At 52.4% G+C, this 19739-nt stretch overlaps 7 protein-coding genes across 7 annotated transcripts; 4 read left to right on the top strand and 3 right to left on the bottom strand.

Moving 5' to 3' along the window:
• Positions 1–738: 738 nt before the first annotated feature.
• J4E85_000830 (uncharacterized protein) lies at positions 739–2249 on the bottom strand (the record flags this gene model as incomplete). Its single annotated transcript, XM_051465119.1, has 3 exons — positions 739–1003; positions 1460–1830; positions 2088–2249. The coding sequence occupies 3 exons, from the start codon at positions 2247–2249 to the stop codon at positions 739–741; spliced, it is 798 nt and encodes a 265-aa protein (XP_051331640.1).
• A 7011-nt stretch (positions 2250–9260) lies between these two features.
• Positions 9261–10532, top strand: J4E85_000829 (uncharacterized protein; the record flags this gene model as incomplete). Its single annotated transcript, XM_051465118.1, has 1 exon — positions 9261–10532. One exon carries the CDS (start codon positions 9261–9263, stop codon positions 10530–10532), a length of 1272 nt encoding a protein of 423 aa, XP_051331639.1.
• A 365-nt stretch (positions 10533–10897) lies between these two features.
• J4E85_000828 (uncharacterized protein) lies at positions 10898–11425 on the bottom strand (the record flags this gene model as incomplete). The annotated part of the gene is made up of 1 exon (XM_051465117.1): positions 10898–11425. The coding sequence occupies one exon, from the start codon at positions 11423–11425 to the stop codon at positions 10898–10900; it is 528 nt and encodes a 175-aa protein (XP_051331638.1).
• A 721-nt stretch (positions 11426–12146) lies between these two features.
• J4E85_000827 (uncharacterized protein) lies at positions 12147–12827 on the bottom strand (the record flags this gene model as incomplete). Its single annotated transcript, XM_051465116.1, has 1 exon — positions 12147–12827. The coding sequence occupies one exon, from the start codon at positions 12825–12827 to the stop codon at positions 12147–12149; it is 681 nt and encodes a 226-aa protein (XP_051331637.1).
• Positions 12828–13335: 508 nt separating this feature from the next.
• J4E85_000826 (uncharacterized protein) lies at positions 13336–15078 on the top strand (the record flags this gene model as incomplete). Its single annotated transcript, XM_051465115.1, has 4 exons — positions 13336–13828; positions 13884–13890; positions 13940–14064; positions 14186–15078. 4 exons carry the CDS (start codon positions 13336–13338, stop codon positions 15076–15078), a joined length of 1518 nt encoding a protein of 505 aa, XP_051331636.1.
• Positions 15079–16087: 1009 nt separating this feature from the next.
• On the top strand, positions 16088–17650 carry J4E85_000825 (uncharacterized protein; the record flags this gene model as incomplete). The annotated part of the gene is made up of 1 exon (XM_051465114.1): positions 16088–17650. One exon carries the CDS (start codon positions 16088–16090, stop codon positions 17648–17650), a length of 1563 nt encoding a protein of 520 aa, XP_051331635.1.
• A 491-nt stretch (positions 17651–18141) lies between these two features.
• Positions 18142–19479, top strand: J4E85_000824 (uncharacterized protein; the record flags this gene model as incomplete). The annotated part of the gene is made up of 1 exon (XM_051465113.1): positions 18142–19479. The coding sequence occupies one exon, from the start codon at positions 18142–18144 to the stop codon at positions 19477–19479; it is 1338 nt and encodes a 445-aa protein (XP_051331634.1).
• Positions 19480–19739: the final 260 nt, after the last annotated feature.

The raw sequence follows: 19739 nt of genomic DNA, 5'->3' as shown, positions 1-19739 counted from the left end.
CACTAATCGTACCTGCGAGTGAATGCACGTGAATGGGCTTGTGCGACCATCACGTACGGGCTTGGCGGAGTTCCTTATGCTTGCGACTCCTCCTCTTAATGACGCAAGGTATATATTGCGAAAGGTTCTCTAAAGCTATAGTGTAGGTAATATAGGAATATACTGACCCCGGCGTAGTACTGCGCAGCGATATATGTACATCAACGTGCTCAGCGAGGTGTTTGTTGCTTGCATGACTTCCACGCCACAATATTCGCCAAACACCTAGCATCTGGGCGAAATGGAAGTCAACACAACAGCCCAAAAGCTTCGATTAGATCAGTACGCTTCTTTTCCCGAAGGCGCTGGCTTGAATCGGACGGTTGACCATCCAGGAAGATGTGATTGGATGAGCACAAGGCGTCGTGGGAAGAACGGCCTGCATAGGGGATAGGTCATGGCTCTCACAAAGACGGCGCGAACAGATACCTCTGGTCATGATTGAAAGTAGAAAGAAATGGGACACTTGGGCGAGAGAGCGTCTTTTTGGCCAGGACCGAGGTTCCGGTGGGTAGCGGTTGAGTATGAGAAAGTGACGCTCACGCGCACAGTCGTGAGGATAGTGAGATAATTACAAAGCGATAAGAATAAGGGCATTACAAGAGTCGAATTACTCTCTATTAATAGTAGGTAGGTCATGGGGTATCGTAACAAAGTGATGTTAAAGTGTGTGGCCTGAACAAAAGAAAAGTCTCGGATCTACCTCGACACACGCGGATTCTCGTCTACCAGCATCTCGGTGCTGTTCTCCCTTTGTGTTTCCTTGCGGGATATATCGTCCGCCCAGGTGGCCTGCGAAGCGGGCGTTCTCCAGCCACTCAGCCTCCTCCCATCGGCACCATCCACCTCTACGTGAATGTCCGTAACGACTTGGATGTCTCTCGCGTCCTCGCTCGAACCATTAGAACGCTTCGTTACGTCTAGAACGTAGTCGTCCTTGGTACGCAGCGCCTTGCTGCCACCCCTGCTTCCGTAGGTACGAGCGCCTTGTGGGCGAGAGTGGGAATATGCGCTGCGGTGTCTTGACGGGAACGCCCTTGGAAGCCAATGTGTGATCAAAGGCCTGAGCAACGGCAGACAGGCGCAAATAATGCCGACGTTGGTCTCAACGGAGCTCCATGTCGCCGCAGGCGGGTTGTCGTAACTAGGATCAGCCGAGTTCGAGATCGCGACGAGAGATTGTAGACGGAGAATTGAGACTAGGCAGACACTGCAGGATCGCGCGTTAGTGTGACTTCTTTGTAACAGTTGATGGTAGGGGTATGCCCGCTGAGTAACTCATCACGAGAAGAGCCGGTGGTACAGTGATGCACCGTGCGATAATCGAGTGAGCGTCGTGCTACACCTTGTAACAGACATCAGGCGCTCACGGAACGGCCCGAATGGACAAGACAGGGTAACACTGGAGAGGAATACTCACAATCCGCCAACAGCGAAGATGGAGATGAGTCCAATCTTCTGCCTCTTGCCGAGGTTTAACTTCTGAATGACCGGAATAGGAAGAAGGATGATCGCGAAATCGGTAAGGATGTTGATGGCGGCGTTCGTGAACCACACGGCGAATTGGTTAAGACAAGTAGACTTCTCGTGAGTCCAGAAAGCTCGTACGGGAGTGCAGGTGAAGATACTGGAGAAGACTGTCCAGATGGTGTAGGCGACGACAACGGCCATCGTGAGCCAGTTCGCGATCTGGAACTTCTTGGTCGGGAAGATGCGTCGATATTGGAGGAGCATTGATCCTTTGGTCAAACCGAGCGATAGGTAGTATACGATGAGACTGGACCAGAATGTCTATCGCTTGATGTCAGCAAAGCCTTGAAGTACATGATGAGAGTGTCGCACCCTCAAAAACTTGACCATATGATCGGGTGTGATTGTGTCGATATGTCTGCCCATACCATATTCGGCCTCTACATCTTGTCAGTGTCTGTAAGATAACATAGTCAGGAGTATACTAACGGATACCAATGGCGATTGTTAGGCCAATGGAGCAGAGCTGGCAGAAGGTTAGCAAGAGCATACACAACATGACGTAGTAATAAACTTACCATTGCGAGAGCGATGCCGGCATCTTCGATACCCACGCAGCGAATTATAAAGAAGCGCGTATACAGTCGAAGGACGACGGTGATGAGAGCCAGACCAGTGAAGACAGAAGAGATCTCGACCGCTTGCCTGCCCCTCGGGTTATCAGATAATGATCCAGCCATGATGTGATAGCGTAGGTCTCAAGACGACCAGATAAGGTGAATCAGGCTGCTTTTGTGGGAAACATGGAGTATTTCACAGCCTGCTCAGGATCCCTGAACGAGATGGGTGGTATGGGCATTGGTCGGTGGCTTTACCTTTAACCACACTTATGCACGTACCCACCTTCCGTACGCCCACCGAACAGTGACATTCGCCAATTACTCCGCGGGTGCCAGGGTCTGCAGCCCTGTCAGGAAACCTTCGGCATGGCCACGAGTCGAAAACGCGAGAGCAACGAAGTGTGTGAGATCGGTCTCAACACGTCCCGTGCGACGTTCCGGTTTTCCCGGGATCTACAGAACGCAGAGAACCCAGTCCCTGCACAATGGTGAGCTGTTCGGCTGTCACGAAAAGTTGGAGAAGTAGCTCCAACTTCAAGCGGCACGCGTGTGCAAAAGTTGTGTATGGTTCGACCTTGAGCAGTTCGTGTTCATTCGTTTTGTGATGGCGGCTATGGTGTCACCAACCATGTTCGTCGGATGTAGTGTTTCAGCCCGATGCATAGGGCTCCTTCGGCCGCCAGCATCCTGGGAAGTGAGATCGTGATATTACACACGGGCTAAGGAGTCGTGGATGCGATTCCATCTCAGGACTCGTACCGAGCCAGAGCGGTAAAGGATGCCACTGAGGACTCGGGAGGATCAGTCGAAAAAGCGGAGTGTACACACATGCAGGAACGTGGCACGGCTTGCGTGATGTCGTACAGGAGACGGTAAACTCTCATTCGCGGATTTTGTAAGCGAGGACTAAAAACTTTGTGTGGGCAAAACCATGATCATCCTTCGCGTTTGCAGGCTGCAGCTAGAGACGCACGGGGCGGACCTAGAGACGAACTTGCGCACGCAATGCGCTTTTTCAATCTCTACCTCGCCAAAGTACGAAGCTTTAGAAATTGACGGCACGAACACCATCGCGAGCCGTCTGGAAAGGAGTTTTCATGTGCTGAGTTTGAATTGGTTGAGGCCCGGGCCGGAACCCTAGTGTCAACCCCATGAATTTGACAGGACGCTATATCCTCCGTCGCAGTCAGCAAGACGGCTCTGCCACTTAACATGCTTGGTTCCTACTCCGTAGACTTGATGGTCGAGCAGCTGCGTTGCTAGAAAGCGAGCAGAAGCAGTATGGCCCTGAAAATCTGCAGATCAGTCATCATCAACGCATGCAGCTGCTCAAGACCGTTAGAAGTCGCCGAGGCAAGTCGAATACAGGTGGAGACCTCAGAAATTGGACAAGATCAACTTCCACTAAACATTTGGTGAGCAGAATAACTGTGGCTCCAGGAGATGTGCGGGTAGCTTTTAGACCGGATCTTTAGCTGTACGCGAGCCGCGATGACCCGGCGGCGGCCTTTTCTCGCTGAGACCTGCTGTGGAGATTACCAACGGGTCGTAGCTGACTATGCGTACGGGATGAGCTCTCCATCTGTCTGTGGCTTCCTCACATAGATGAAGCTCCATATAGGCTGTACAGCGGTGCCGTTGACACATTCTTGTTTCTGAGATTCTCCTTGCTTTTCTTTCCCCGCGGAAACAGGGTTGAGTCGGTCCTTCTGCCCGGCAAAGATCTGAGCCTGAGGATGCGTCCGACAGTGAGGGCCTTAGCCTGGGCGCGCGCTGTGACATGAGGATCGTCGACAGCGTAGTGTTACAAAAGGGCATGGTGTCGTGGGAACAGAGCGGACCCCTTCTCCACAAGTCACGATTCGAAGGTGTCCCCAGCGGCTGGGCACCACGCGACGCCAAGGCGCTAGTGCGATTCGGCATCGGCCGGGTGTTCGACAACTCTCAACTTGTCTATCTTCATGTCAATCACCTTGAAAGAGGACTCGTGCGCAGCCCTACACACCGTTCAGGCGAGCGACATCATAGGTGTTATCTGACCGCCAATCATAAGTGGGTGCAGTCCACGCGAGAAGAGCTGCACACATAGGCATGTGCCGAGTCGAGGGAGGCCCGCGCGTAAGCACCAGGTTGTCTGCTCGCCCATTGGAGCTTCCCCTTTCCTACCAGACATCTTCGATGGCGGTTGAAACTGTTTGCATATCGCTAAGACTCCGATACCCGCTACGTTTCTGTCCACGTAACAGGAAGATACCGTTCTGCAGCTGATACCCAACGCTCCAGCTTGGCGCTTACTGTGACGAATTCGTCCAACTTACGTACAACGACATGCAACCATCATTGCTTTTTTGCAGCGAAGGGGTGCCATTATGTCAGTACGTTGCGCGGACCCTCTTTTCGCGCTTGCTTCCGCGCTTGTTGTGGAGGGCGTACTTTGGCAGCCGGGCTACGTTGTTCGCTGCCGCTGTTCCAGAAAAGCGAGGCGACGCCGCACCCGCGGACCCTTCGTTGGCTCACAGTGGCGCAATGCTGCACGCCGCTGATTCTAAGTTCATTGGGTGTTTGCTTTTCAGGGCGATGTCCTGCTAGCCTCCGAGGACCGAAAGCTACCGAGTACCATTGAACACGTACCGTGCTTCATGTTCTCGCTCGGCGCTATTGTGACTCCAACGAGGCCAGTTCAACGGAGCAAATTTCGGAGTCTCAGCACCCGATCCCAAGAGAGGAATTGGGAACTGTCAAAACGGGTCAGCATCGTGGAGTTGACCCAAATCGTAGGGCTTGGGTCAGCCTGTTCGGTAGATCAACGGTCGATCTATCGAAAAACCTAACCTTTACCGTGGTGTCTTTACGGTACCCATGATAACTGCTCCAGGAGTCCAGGAAATTCCCGCGCATCGTCGTCAGGCTCATCTCCTCTACCCCCAACGGCTACTTGCTTACGACGACGCCCCTCTTATCGCAGCACTGCCACTTCCCGCGATGTAAGCAGTGTCCAGGTACCGCCGCATCTCCAGGTAACCCCTCTTCACAGACGCGTTACGTACCTTTGCTTGGGGGGACGGATTACCATCGTTGGCCAGGATAGCCCTGTAAGTAACATTGAAACTGTACCACTGAAGCCTGAGTATCACCAGCCGGGACGGATCAGAGCCATGTGCCGGAGGATGGGATCAATGCGCATAGTGAACATTGTGAACAATAGCCGCGAGATTTCGCCGTTGGAGATGATTGTGGGATGGAAGTATGTTACCGACAGTCTAATGATTGTAGTAATGAGCTAACAATGCTAGAACCAGATAGCACAAAGACGGCCCATCCTTGCCTTCGAAGACACTACTACCCGGCGGCAACGTCACAATGCGACATAAGCTCTCGACTTCCAGTTTCTACAGCCAAACCCCAGCTTTCCAATTATGCGATGAACGGCATTCACATGGTCCTACCGTGTCTCCACATCCATACCCATGTCCTCTGGGATCGCCTCGACGAGTATCGTGGCAGAACTCACGAGTACGCCGTGGTGCAAAGCCTTTGAATGATCCGAGACATCAGCAAAGGGGTCTCTTACTTTGAGTAGTGCAAGCTTGTAGTCCTGCGCCTCCCCAGATGAGGTGGGGCCTTGTGGCCATGCGGTGTCTTCGATACCCGATACGAGCGCTGGGGTCACGCAGAGACAGACACGATACCGGGCGTCCTCAGATACTGCGGTCATTTGCTTCGGGTCAACGCTGTTCCCGGGCGTACACACTCGATCTGCAAATCGAGAAGCTCCAGCTTTGATCGCATGAATTCGCACGGCCAGGTCTCAGGCTTGAATTTGTCCCGCACTTCATTCCAAAAGAGATGTCTCGCGAACTATTTGTGGAAGACAGCGGATCGTTTTTCTCGCCAAGGCAAGGACTTGACAGTCTTTAAGATGGCTATTCTCGATTCTTTTGAGAGTCGCTGGCGTGTCTAGGCGTTTCCTTGTGTGAAGGTCACCTTGGCTATGGTCAGCTTCATCATCTCGAATCGAGCGATGTGTTTGGAAACTTCCAGTAATTGGTACGTTGTCAATTTGTACTTGCTGTAGATTGTCTAGCTTGCATCAAGTACAGATATTCACTTCTCTTTCAACTGTGCTTTGGCGGTTTGGGCTGAGCACGAGCAACATCATTGTGAAGTGCATGGAGTGAACAAAGCCGTACGAATAACTGGAGGCCCTTTGTTGACTATGATGGCTGTGTTCACAGCCATTGTTCTACGTTGTCGCTTGTAGACATGGTGAACGCATACTGATACCTATATTTTGTACACAATGTCTTGTGTAGGGCCATGCCCGTTGAGACAACCTTCGCTGAAGGGAAACGCGAGTCTCACTACCAGTGTCTCGTATGTGCACCGATACTTTCCATTCCCATGCGGCTCTTGTAGTCCCCTTTCACGATAAAGTCACTGTTCCGATAGCTTTTGAATGAATGCGCACTGGATGTTAGCAGGAAGGGGATAGGTAACAGCTGAGACCGGTTGCGCATGTGATTCACCAGCTGCCAAGTTCGCTTTCCCGCTCTCTGCTTACGGCCTTTGCTTCTTCTCAGACAATGTAAAGTCCGACCAAAACCAGGTGTAAAGCTTTCGCAGCATCAGCTCAACCATGTTCCATCGGCTAGACCATCTGCCACCCCAACGCGGCCTAGATAGCTCCTTCCTTGGCTACACGACACTCGATGGCCTGCCTCACCGATCCTACGCCCTCTACGTCCTGCGACGGTGTGCCTACATCGTCGGACCTATCATGCGTCGGCATGGCTGGACTGTCCCAATACTGCATGAGCTCTCGCAGTACTCTACCTGCCATGGCAAGTCCCTGACTCAAAAGCAGTACGGCATAGATCGTTATGGGAAAACCACAACCGAGATCATCCCGTTGAACATACAGTTACGTTTACGTGACGATCGCGATCCACGCCGTTTCGTCCATATGAACGACTTGGTAAGGACAATGCTGCATGAGCTTGCGCATTTTGCGCATGCGCGGCATTTCGTGGGGTTTTACAAGTTGAATGCTGCATTATTAAACGAACTAGTCAAAGACGTCGAGTCTGGGGAGCTGCGTCGGCGTGTAGACTGGCGCGATGTTCCCATACGCATTGCACGATTGGAAGAGATCATATACACTATGGGTAGAGACCTGAAGACGACCTTTGCGGAGATGATTGGTGTAGAGAGGAAAGATCGGTACAGATATAGGGTGTGAGAGCCGCGTATGAAAGCATCACCTTCAAGATAGACTTGTCCAGAGCAGAAAGACACGGGTTGTGTTGGTCGAACGGTTAGAGACCAGCGTTTAGGTGTGGTTTAAGCATTCAGCTACGACTTGCCGAGCTAGATGATAGCTCAATCAGTCAGTTTCACAGAGAGTACGTCCTCGAGGCGGATATCATCATCTGCTTCGAGTCGCTTGATCGTGACAACCGATGACTCAACAACCCTATAGCTGATGTGCGTGTGGACTGTCGTCGGCGCCCAACCCAGCATCTGCCATCCTAGTAGCTTCCAGACTGTTCCCTCAAACCAGTCCTTGACAAAAGCGTTCTCACTGATGCCCATTCTACATGTCTGCCCATCTTTGAAGCCAGCGAACTTCAACGACCTCACCCACGATTCTCTTGGATCCGTTTTCTCCCGTCCGCTTGTACTTAGAGGTGTAAAGCCGGTGTGAATGACATATTGTTTCCCTGGATGTAGTGTAACGTATTGGCTTCTCGTCGCCCATGAAAAGCTCTCGCTAGAGAAATAGCAGATATTCAAGGTGCTACGTGGCACGAGTTGGCCAGTCTCGACATCGGTGAACGTGAGCCCGCCATCATGGAGAATCTTGCCGTCGAAGAGGCTCGTGTCACGTTTGTACAATGTAATCGGTTTGTCGTGACGAAGCGTGAGACTGAGGCGGATGCTCAGATCTGTATGTCCGTCGATATCGAAAACGTCGGGCGAAGAAGTGATGGCGACGTCGATAGCGGGTGAACTAGTCATTCTGACTGACAAAAGTGTAGTATCTGATCTGGAAAAGCAAAGGGGTGAGAGCACTAGCTATACACTGGGTGATGCAAAGACAAATGCAAAGCTGCTGCCTTGACGCGTCGCGCCCTGCATGCGCCATCGTCAATCTTACAGGACTTTGGTCTGCGTCGCTACTCATTCTCCCAGACATTCATCTGGGATCATTGCGGGCTCTGCGATCGCATTAGTTCCAAGGATGTGAACCCACCCACGTCGGCAGGTTGAGCAGATGCGGCCAAAGGGGACACCCGATGGATGATGTCATCAACTACGCTAACCACATTTGGCGCTAGCGTGCACACGAGCTATCAGCATATATCGTCACGTACGAGCTGCGCCCACTACACCACCTTACTCTATCCATACCCAATTGCGCGACTCATTTGAAAAGAGGGATCTGAAGAGTTATGGATCTGATACGGCAAGGAACGATATGCGTCATGGCTGCTGCAAAAACTACAATGTTCGCGCCATCCACACCAAAGGGAACGCTGCGACCAAGTGAAGGTGGAAGGGTCTGATGGGAGCAAGACCCCGGAACAAGATGCAGCATCAAGAGCTATATGACCGAGACAATGAGTCTCATGATCGCTCGGTCACAATGGAGAAGTCTAGTATTGATGTGCTGAGAAAGCCATATTTGGCTATGAGATGGCTCTGACGTCTGGAACTATCGCAGGTCACCTCGACTTGTCCCGTCTTAACCGCTTCTCAGCACAATCCTATTGTTCCGCGAAGTGAACGCGCTCAAGATGGGTCGATTTTACGTCTTCACTACGACTCACAATAGGAATTACCAGCCTTCACCACCCGATTGGGACAAGACGGCAGAAACTCGTGCAGCTCACCTCGAGACAATAGCAGCTTAATGAGACAAAAGTTGCAGCCATCGACAGCAGTCCTCATACTTAAACTGCCCTTCCCCTTGGCAGCCTCTATCGTCAAACCACCCAGCTTTCTCTATCTTCTCATTACGACTTTCTCAGTTTCCAGCACGTTACCATACATTCTTCAGCACTCAGCTTCTTACTTCCATCTTTCAATCTTTACGATACCCATTATTCTTTACGATACCTTTCCATCGTCATGTCTTCCTCTACTCTGCCCTCGGTCGAGCTGGTCTCACCCGGCATGCTTGAAGCTGCCACCATCTTGGCTGGACTTCGTCACGCTCGTCCCAGTGATCCCTTTACGACTCCCACAAGGTCACCTTCCGTCATCCTCCCTTCTGTTGAGCAGGCCTCACCGATCGATGTACCCATGGGAGCTGCTCGTGCTGGACACACCTTCGGCCCTCGCTCCACTGGCGCTCCTTCTCCGTCTGCTTCTTACAGCTCTGGCAAGCCTCGTCTGCTCAAGCTCAAGCTCAGGCGCCCCAAGAACACCACCGCGGTCGACTCCACTCCCATTCCCGTGAGCCAGGCTGTCGGCCCCCCCAACGCAGAGTCTGGTCGCTCAGGCCTCAAGCTCAAATTGCGTTGCATCCAATCCGCCCTTCATCCTTCTTCACCCACCCCCATTGCTGGCGCTGGCCATAAGCGCAAGATCGATCAACTCGTCACTCAGTCTGAGGATGACAACGACTCCGAGGCCGACATCATGCCGCCCAAGCGTCGCATGAAGCAGACCGCCCAAGCTCCTCTGCCCATCTCCGCGCCCACCATGAAGCGCAACAAGCGCATCCTGGACCCGAAGCGGGCTGACCACGCTGCGCTCATCGCCACCGCCGCCAAGGCCGGCAACGAGTACTACGACTCGGACGTGGGCGACGTCGCTGGCGACGTCAAAGACACCACCAAGCCAGAACTGTTCCGGAACGTCACTTGGGGCGCATACGCCACCGACTACGCCGACGACGACAACTTCAAGGCCAACCCTGAGTTCACTCAGTTTGTCCCTGGTCGGTTCGAGCTTCTCGCTGACGGCACCGCGTTCGACCAGAAGCACAAGCTGGTCGTCAAGCTCCTCGACAAGAACGGCAAGAAGCGCATCTTCGCCAACCCGCCCCCGCGCAACTGGGCTTCGCAGGAGGCCATCACGGCCCTGAACAAGCGCACTGTCCAGCAGATCCGGCGCAACACCAGCGTCCGGTTCCGTGAGGTCGTCCAGGCCTACGTGGTGGAGGAGCGGAAGTGGATCCTCGCCAACCTCACCGCCGGCAAGCCCACCAAGGGGTGGAAGGCCTTCGTTGAGGCGTTCAACCAGACCTTCGGCGGCAAGGTTCTCGCGGGTACGGCCGGCGCTCGGCCTTTGAGGAGTCACTCAAGTCTCACCAAGGAGGTGGAGAGATTTGGAGCTGACTTCTACATGAAGGGTCGGGTGCCGGTGACGGCCAAGAAGGTGGTCAAGAAGGAGTGAGTGGTGGTGGTGGCGGCGGCGGAGATGCGGTGTGATGGTGTCCGGTCTGTGGGTGCTGGTGGTGAGCTGGGCGCTGGTCGTCCGTAAGTCTCACCTTGATGATCATTAGCTAGTTGTGAGCTGGGGCTGGTCCCTTGTAAGTCTCAACAATTCATGTATACACTCTTTGAACACTCCCAAGATGTCTTTGTGATGATCAATATTGACTGAAAGAATGATTTGTGTGCCTCAAGGCCATGTATGCCAGATATACCTGATGAACTACAATGTATATATCGTCTCCCCGTTGCTATAACCTGATGCATTTTAACTATTGGCACGTGTATGTTATCTCTAGTCTTCACCCTTCGCACCCTAAAGCTGAGTCAGAACTCCATTGCATCCGTCGCCATGGTATTAACCCCCATCAATGCAAGCACCGCCGCAACATCGTCGACTGCCTGCTCGATCTGCTGCTGCTCCTGCTGCACCATCTCCACACAACGCATGACCTGAGATCGCGCGGTATGCGCATCAGCTGGTCGCGCTCCTTCCGTACCCGCGAAATGATCTACGACATCAAACAGCTGGTGGCCATAGCTATCGTCTGCGCTCGCGGAATAGCGTGACGAGTTCACGCCATTCTTCTCGTCCTCGAATTCCGGAAGGTTATATTTTTCGATCACGGTCTTCGTCATGATTGCGATCTCGTTGTGTAGGAAGATTGCATCTGAGTTGGGGTTCAGCATGCGAAACAGTGCTGGTGAAGAGCCGGACCCGCTGATGTTGCATCGAAAGACTCGGGTGATGATGTGCCCGTAGAGCAGGAAGTCATCAAGGCCAATGATATCCTTGAGTCTTTGGAGGATACTGTTGGTGTAGCAGGACGTGTGTGTGTTCATTGTCTCGACCATTTTTACCGTTACAATCGATTACGTGCGTTTTCGGTGCGGTTGGCTGTTGAATGTGATGTTCTGTTGGAAGCTTCTGATAGTGGTTAAAGTGGTAGAGGGTAAAGGGGCGTTTATAAGGGGCCTATAGGCCTTGAACTCGGGAGTGAAATTGGTTGAGTAGAACAAGAGTCAGATCGTGAACCGTTCTCGGTCGATATAAGCGGCGAAGAAGGCTCTCATTCACATCGCCAAGGTAGGGCCACAATGATCGGATCGGTGAATTGAGTGAGCTTCTCAAGGGTCGTGACTCCCGCGGAGCGACTGCGGAGGTCTCAAAGCAAGATGTCGCAAACTTCATCTTCTTGTAAGGCAAGGAGTGTGACGGGTCGGTAGTGACGAACAAAAGCAGCACCTGACTGATTAGCCAAGTAGCAAGAAATTTAAATGCAATATATATATAAGTATAGAAGGAATTTGCGAAGCAAAAGAGAAGGTAATTCGCCAGTCCGTTAAATACTTGCACTTACCTTGTGATGAGTTGACTATTGCTTGTTCGGTCTCATTGTCTAACCTCATTCTATTGTTCTATACGAGCAAAACATCAAAGGTAGTTAATGATTGCGCACGCAGTTGTGCCAAAGTTTGTCGTACAACAGGACTACGCTGCCAAGTGAGTGTAGGATGGAGTGACCTCTACTGCAAGCTGAGCCAAACTGCGCGCAAGACCCTTCAGCCATGATACCTACTGAACAGGCGCTACAGTTGCAGCAAACCCAGGTTCGGGCGTGACGGGTAGATCAAAGGGCGATTGCAACGACAACACAGCTAAGAGAGCGGCAAGATCGAGAACACCAATTTGACCGGCAGCAGGCACATCTTTCCCGATACTACCAAAGCGGAGACAAGAAGCCTCGAAAGCTCGTCGGGCCTGCTCGCGCTGCTGCACAGCCACAACCTGCTCTTCCAGCACTTTCCTGGTCTGCGCATCTTTCGCCAGCTCAGCTGCCTTCTGCGCCTTGTCCAAGCGCCTGTAGATGAAGTCAATTACCACGCATCGCGCAACGAAGACATCCCCTCTCGTCATCAACGAGAATCTCTGCGTGCAATACTCGTGAAATTCCTGTATCAAGGGATGCAAGAGATTCGTACCTTCCAGTACCGACGGTAGGTTTGGTTCGTCCTCGTCGTACATCTCGGAGAGCAAAGCTTCGTGCCACATCTGGATGTGTGGACGAGCGCGCAGAAAGGAGATGAGGTGGGCTTTGGCTATATGGGCCGAGTCAGACTTGCATAGTATGTGCGAGATAAAGGTCAGATAGTAGAACCACTCCACTACCGAAGCGTACGACTGAATCGTGGAAAAGATCGCTGGGATGGTGTACCAGCTGGGCCGGAAGACTTTCGGCTGTTGAGTGTATTCCATTTCGGTGAAACCGCGCAACGTCAAGCTGATCATTTGGACACGCTTTGCTTAGTCTTCGCTGGGTTGTGGTAGCTGAAAGAAGCTCGTGGAATCGCGCATGCTCATGGAATGACCTCGATTGACGGCGTTGTGAAGGGTGATGTCGAGAAACAGTGTCTGTTTGCTGGCGGTCGATAGCGCAAGCGATGAATAAGTCACACCATTAGACGGGACTGTATCCGGGGATGATGCGAGTATGAAGTGCGAAGCGCTCATGACCCCTGGGACTCCAGGTACCGATGTTGCTAGTTCCTGAACAGATCATCAAGTGCTCTACGACCCAAAAAAGTGTGCAGGGTACTCAATGAAAGACGCAAACCACCTTACACTTGACGGTGCGAGAGCAATCTCTCCACCACCCCACCATACATTGGAGCACTGGCCCCCATGTAGTCCAAAGACCGCTATCAATTCTTACCACTCGTTCGTGCAGCCATCTTTGCTCTACGCTGCCCGTACAACAGTAACCATGTCCACTCAGGAGGTTCCGGTAGAAACGCCTTTCCCCGACATGAACATTGACAAGCAACATGGCCCTGTGCACGTTCACAGTGCGACCGCTACAATCACCAGGATCGCTAAGAGCCCACCGTCCGAGGGTTTCACCACGAACGTCATCAGGGTTGTGATGTCATGCACCGGCAACATTGACACCGACACCATTCTCATCGAGAACTCCGATATCCTTCGCATGTTTGTTGAGAAGGAGGGAAAAATAGTCATCAGTTTCACGCAGCTTCCCATGATGATACCGATCTGGAAGTTGGAACCTGCTGGCCCAATGCCGGACAACATGGGTGAAGAGGACACCGATGAGGACCTCCAGATGATAAGGAAAGCTTGGAAAACCTGTCGACTTGTATGGGGGCGCCATGCGGGACTTGAAGAGCTGAACAGGCGAGCAGCTGTGACTATGCGTGCGATGCAGAAGCAGGACGAGCTTGCTGCTCAAGCTGATAATGGTAAGCAATTGCGTTCTTTACTATTTGTTCGTTTGCGCATCGCCCCTGAAGTCAGTCCCCTCGTAATAGCAATCACTGACCTCTAATAAGCTGAACGTCTTAGACGTCTAGCAACAACGCCAAAGAACCCGATTTCTGGACGTCAACGAGCAGTATACGTACCGCCGCCATCGACGACGCCAACGACTCTACAACCATCGACGACCCCACAGGGCACCCCACCGAGGCATCAGTTCGTACTCCCTGGCGCACCAGCTTCCAAGGATTCCCGTCGCGTTCCAAACCAGGCATTTCTGTCCGCCCCGACAACGATGACACGTCCTATGCGTATCGGTGGTCATACACTACTACAGCCAGAGGACGTCGAAGGGCATTGGAGCGATGCAGAGGAAGAGGTTGCGGGCCAGACTGCTGGCGACTCTACATCGACCGGAACACGCAAGCCCGGGTCTGAAGACCTTGCAGCCTTGGTCCGGCGTCGCCAGGCCGAGATCGAGGCTGCTCAGGCCACGGAGGCGGGCCCATCGGATTTCTTAGGCTCATCCCGTTTGGAGGATGATAATGAAGGAGATGGAGATCCTGAGCTCTTTGGTCTCTCGGGTATAGATGACGAGGGAGGTATAGAGGGACAAGTCGAGAACCGGTCGGAAAAAGAGCCTGAAGAGGACAGCGAAGACTTCGAAGACAGCAGCGAAGAGGCCGACGATGACAAAGAAGACGGAGACTTTGGGGAGTCTCTCCCTGTAAAGGGCAAGCGCTCGCAAGGTACCCTGAAGAAAGTCTCACGACCATCTCAGAAGCAGCTTGGAAAGCGACCTGCCAAGCCCACTCCGGTTGAAGCCAATACCCAGCCCCCCAAGTCAAAGCTTCGAAAGACTGGGGTTCCGATCTGGCCGACGACTATCATCACCACTGGTACCGCCGGACCGAGTCTACGACATGTTATGGAAGAAATGGGCCAGATCTTGACGACAGACGCTGAGCGTCAGGAGTATATGCATCTCGTGTGGACACGTCGTCGAGCTGCTGAGGAAGAAAAGGATGCTACCGCAGAGCAAGCAGTGATTAACGACCTCGAGGTCTTCGTGCGTAATCACGGCATTGTGGACTTGCACAACCGATGGGCACGATGGATGGAGTCTGGCGTGAAGACCGCCATGCCCATGTATAAACCGGCAGGAACTGGTGTAATGGATGCGGAGGAGCGGAAAGCGATGTTCGAGAGGAAGAAGAGGGTGCGTCGGGGCTAGGAGGGTTGCGTGGGCCTGAGGTGGGACGAGGCAATTTGGCGCGGGTTCATGGTATTGAGACTTGATAGGGGGTCAAGAAAGCTTTGCGTATGACACTAATTGTGAGCTGAAGGGTAGAATGTCTGCGCTGAAGAGAATACTCAAGAGTGGTATGAATCTTCGATGTGCTGAGCAACGCGCGCCAGGATGACTTCGTATAACCGTATGCTTAGAACTTAGGCGTGTAACTACGATCCACTAACAGTCCTGTGCGAAAATCTGTATCCACGAAAGTGAAGTTACAAGTGTCTGTTGTTCACAGATGAATGCAACGGTCCTCTTCGGATGTCGTGAAGTTTGGTGGTTCAGGGTCCAAGCACGCGTGTCGCGCACGCGACATCGGCGCTAGTTTCGGGGATGATGACGTCATCTCTCCTCACAACAACACCGCAACCACAACCGCGCATCCCCAGTTAACTTCGGGGATATACTTCCAAGCCCGCCCATCTGACAACTACATTGATACCTCAGGATGCTCGTCATGAGCAGGTGTCGTCGCCTCTTTCCCAGCGAAACGTGGACTTCGAAGACGCCTGACGGCGACGAAGACCGCTTACAATGCTCACGACATCTTGCGATGCATGAGATGAATCCAATATTGTTACGGCCCGCATCGGCTGTGCAGAAAATTTTCCGCACGCAAATTCACTACTTCGATGTCGAGCCGCTATGACCAAAGGTTCTTGGAACTCATCGACATTGCTCGTCCTCTTACATGCTCCCAGTCTTACAGTACACACTTGTGTACTGATCATGACCTTTCTGCCTCTCGTCAACTCAAAAACCTCTGAAGTTTAGACTCTCAGGTTGGAAGTCGGTGCGTGAAAGCTCGTCGCAAAGGAAACCAACGGTACCCAAAGCACCCCACCGATCACTTTCTCCACCGGCCGCCACCAATCCTATCTCTTCGACTAAGAGGCCTCGCACGTCTGCATCGGAATTTGCTATCACCGATAGGAAAGTCACAGATATGGGAAGTGAGAGCAGCGTCCCGGCAGCAAGGTCTTTTGACAAAGAACCGAAGCAAGCAGCTAAGAAGCATGAGCCCGACAACAGTGAAACAATTTTGCCTGGTACAAACTTCGGCGAACCGAAACCGAAGCGACACAAGACTATCAGGGCCAAGACAGTCATAAAATCTTCCACTGAGCGCATACCGACTTCCGTGAACAGTCGTGCGCCACAAGGTCAAAGCACTCAACAAATTGTCGATCACCTCCGGGATAAACACTTCCAGCCTCAAATGCGTGAGAAGGGAGGACGCGATGGAAAGAAGGGCAGTACGACCGAAACTCCAACAAGACGTTCGCATCGGAAGAAGGCTGGTGGACAGGAAGCTGGACCAACTACTCCTATGGTAAAGAGTGTAAATAAGTACGGCTTTGAGGTATGGGTCCCAGCTACCGGATCGAACAGCCTTACGGCGAGTCACAGTGCGAAAGAGGAGAGCGCAGAACCTCTCTCACTTCGAGAAGACGACATCTCCCATGATGTTTCGGTCGAACACACCCCCGATACTGCGGTAGCTGATCCGGGCAAAGAGATTACCGGAGACGCAATACCTCAAGGGCACGCCGGTGACAACAGAAAGCACGAACCGGTCAGTGATGTCATTAGGAGCGGCGGGGAAGGGGATCTGGTGGCGATGGAGAACGTTGTCGACACCAGCTTCATTCTAGAACGGCTCAAGACTTATGATAGACGAGTGTCGACCAAAAAGGACACGGATGCGCACGATGCTGGTGACCGGGAAAAGCAGCCAGTATCCGACCAGGACGTTCAAATGGTGGATGTCGATGACTCGCAAGCTAGTGTCACTACTTCTGGGTTTGGCCATGACGACGCAAATCTCCAAGTCAATCACCATGCTTCACCAGGCTTGATACCAGAAGAGGAAGGTATCGCTGCTGAGATCAATAGCCCCCTGGCAGTTGACCTCACAGTTGGAAGAACAACACCTGGCCCCTTGTACTGGCGTGCAGCCGACAAACGAACGGAAACTGGCGTCCACTTCTTCAACATGCCTTTCGAGGACTTGCGTGAGATGACGCGACTCCAGGCTCTCGAGCGAGCGCGTCCGCAGTCATCCGACGAACTGCGTGCTCTGCTGGTCTCCGCGACTACCAGTAGCGATTCCAGTCCCGAAGAGTGCACCCTCGCGGACGCCAGAGTCAGGCTCCAAGCATGTCGCAATGCGTTGTATGGCGTTCGACTAAGGGAGCGAATGGCTACGATGCGTATGGCAGCCGCTCGCGCCACGCAACAGCCGCGTAATCTCGTTGCACAGCTTGAGGTCATCACCGAAGAGGCACGGAAGGAGCTTCTTGCTGCTCAAGATGGGTTTGATGAGGACTTTCGGAATGTTGCTGTCGCCAAACAAGCCCTCAAGAATGTCACAGGTAAGCCCGTGCCAGATCTTCAGGACCCAGAGACGGAAGCGGATGCTTTGAGAAGGGAGAAGATGGTCGATGAGATCAATGGGGCTATTGCAGAGTATGAAGCGCAGGTGAAGGCGCAGCACGGTATTAGTTGAGGTGGACTTGGAGCAAAGATGTCTGGCAAACAGATTTTGATGGCGGGGCCTGTATGGTAATGTGTAGTGAAGGAGTATGATTGGAAAGAGTTGGGAGATCTTGATACAGTAGTAAACCAATGCAAAGGTGCTTTTGTTACTTTCATCAAACTGCTCGTGCAACCGTCTGTGGAGGCGGCAAGCGACCCAAATTCATGTGATGCGAAACGCGATAACGATGTCGCTAGTTTGACTTCTATAGTGCTGCCTGAATGCATGGGGGTAAATCACTTATTGATTCCATCCGTTGCAGAAGTTGGACTAATTATTGGTACTGTGTATAGTCCTTTCAATGTTTTCTCTCGTTTTGGAGGTCGCGAGTGAGAGCGCAAGCGAAAGTGAGACAAAACAAAACAACTCTGCGCGCAAACGCCGACCAGGCGACCATCAATAACATCACATCTCAACGAATTTTCTAGTAAAACTTGAAACATCAATATTCCAAGACCAGTATGCGCAGCGAAGGCACCAAAATTCAAAGCGACACGCCAGACCCTCAGCAATTCTTCACACCAGCGCCTACCCCACCGCTCAACACCACCGCGCCTGAGACAAATGCGATGCAGACTCCCAAGACATACAGACGGAAGAGGCCACCCACGACGTCGAGCAGTCTTACCGTCTTTGAACCTCGGCTCTTCGCTATCATGCCCGAAGCCGTAGCCCACGAGCTCATCAACACTATGCGCTTGATTCTCACCAGAGGCGGACAGAAGAAGCACTTGCTGGCATTGTGGACGCAGAGAATCAAGGATATTCTCCAGAGGCTAGGGAACGGCGAGGTAACTAGGGTGTATAATGAGTTTGCGACTGCGCATGATCATCGAGAAGAGAGGTTGTCGTACAAGCTGCCGTTGATCGAGGACTTGGTAGAGGAGAAAGAAGAGGCGGAGAAGGTCGATGAAGCACACCACGATGTTGGAACTCATAGCGCTCCCGAGAAGATGATGGAAGAGAATGCGGCTGCCCAGGGTGCGCTGCAAAGAGAAGACAGATTCGAGGTCGCACAAGACCCAGATGTCCATATGGAAGACTTACCTCTAGCAAGAAACCTCCAACCTGTCACGATCGAACATGCCAACCCAAAGACAGCACTTTCGCCTCCACCCTCATCGCCGATACCACCACCTGCTCCAATCACTTCTGCAGGTGTCGCATGCGAAAGGCATACCCCCGGTACCTGCACAGTTGTACGAATCCATGATTTCGAAGCTTTTCCCATGACAAAGGTCCAAGAAATCCAAGCCGACTATTACCCAAGTGCTATCATCGTTGCTATGTGCGTACATCGCGACAACAACAACAACCAGGTCACCCAAGTAGCAGCAAGTATGGATAACGGGCCAGTCGAATTCCTCCTCATCAACGACCCACAGATCATCACGTTCCTCGGTTTCCGCCAGCCACAAAACGATCCCATCTGCCTCCAATCCAACCCTCGCCTAAATGAGACATATCAGATCTTTATGCACCCAGGTCTAGCATCGCGGGATCCGAAGGCTTGGCGAGTTGGCGAGTTGGTATCAGCCCGCCATGCGTATCTATATTGGCTAGATAGCAGACAGACCGCTGACCCGAAAGCTCCACCTACTATAGCCGAAGCCAGGATCCTGGCTCCCAAGATAGGTCGCCGAGCTAAAGATGTGTGGGAAGAGATTGAGAGATGTTGGAATCTGGAGCAGGGTAGTAGTGGGAAGCGTTACCGAGAGAACAGGATGGAGTATTTAGGAGAGGACCCAAAGTACCCTGAAGGAGAGGAGAGGATATCTTCGAGGAGTATGTGGGTGTAGATTGAGGAGCTGTGTTTGTATCTTTGATTCAGTCGGACTGCGATGAAAGGTTCGGGAAACACTGCGTTTGCTTGACACTCCAGCCATGTCCTGAGTTGTGCGTAGTCGCAACGGCCACCTCAATACAGTGAGCGTGATGGTCGACTGTTTGTCCCGCGCGTAATGTATGCGCAAATCGATAAGACTTTCTTGTAGTAATAAATACCTCGAACACTTCGATAATAATGAATCCACAAGTGTAAATTGGCAAATCTGAGTCC

Source organism: Alternaria conjuncta, assembly GCF_024043145.1.
Source record: "Alternaria conjuncta strain BMP 0040 chromosome Unknown scaffold_1, whole genome shotgun sequence".
NCBI lineage: Eukaryota > Fungi > Ascomycota > Dothideomycetes > Pleosporales > Pleosporaceae > Alternaria > Alternaria conjuncta.
The sequence above is the reverse complement of the archived record's forward strand: the minus strand, read 5'-3'. Positions and strand labels throughout refer to the sequence as shown.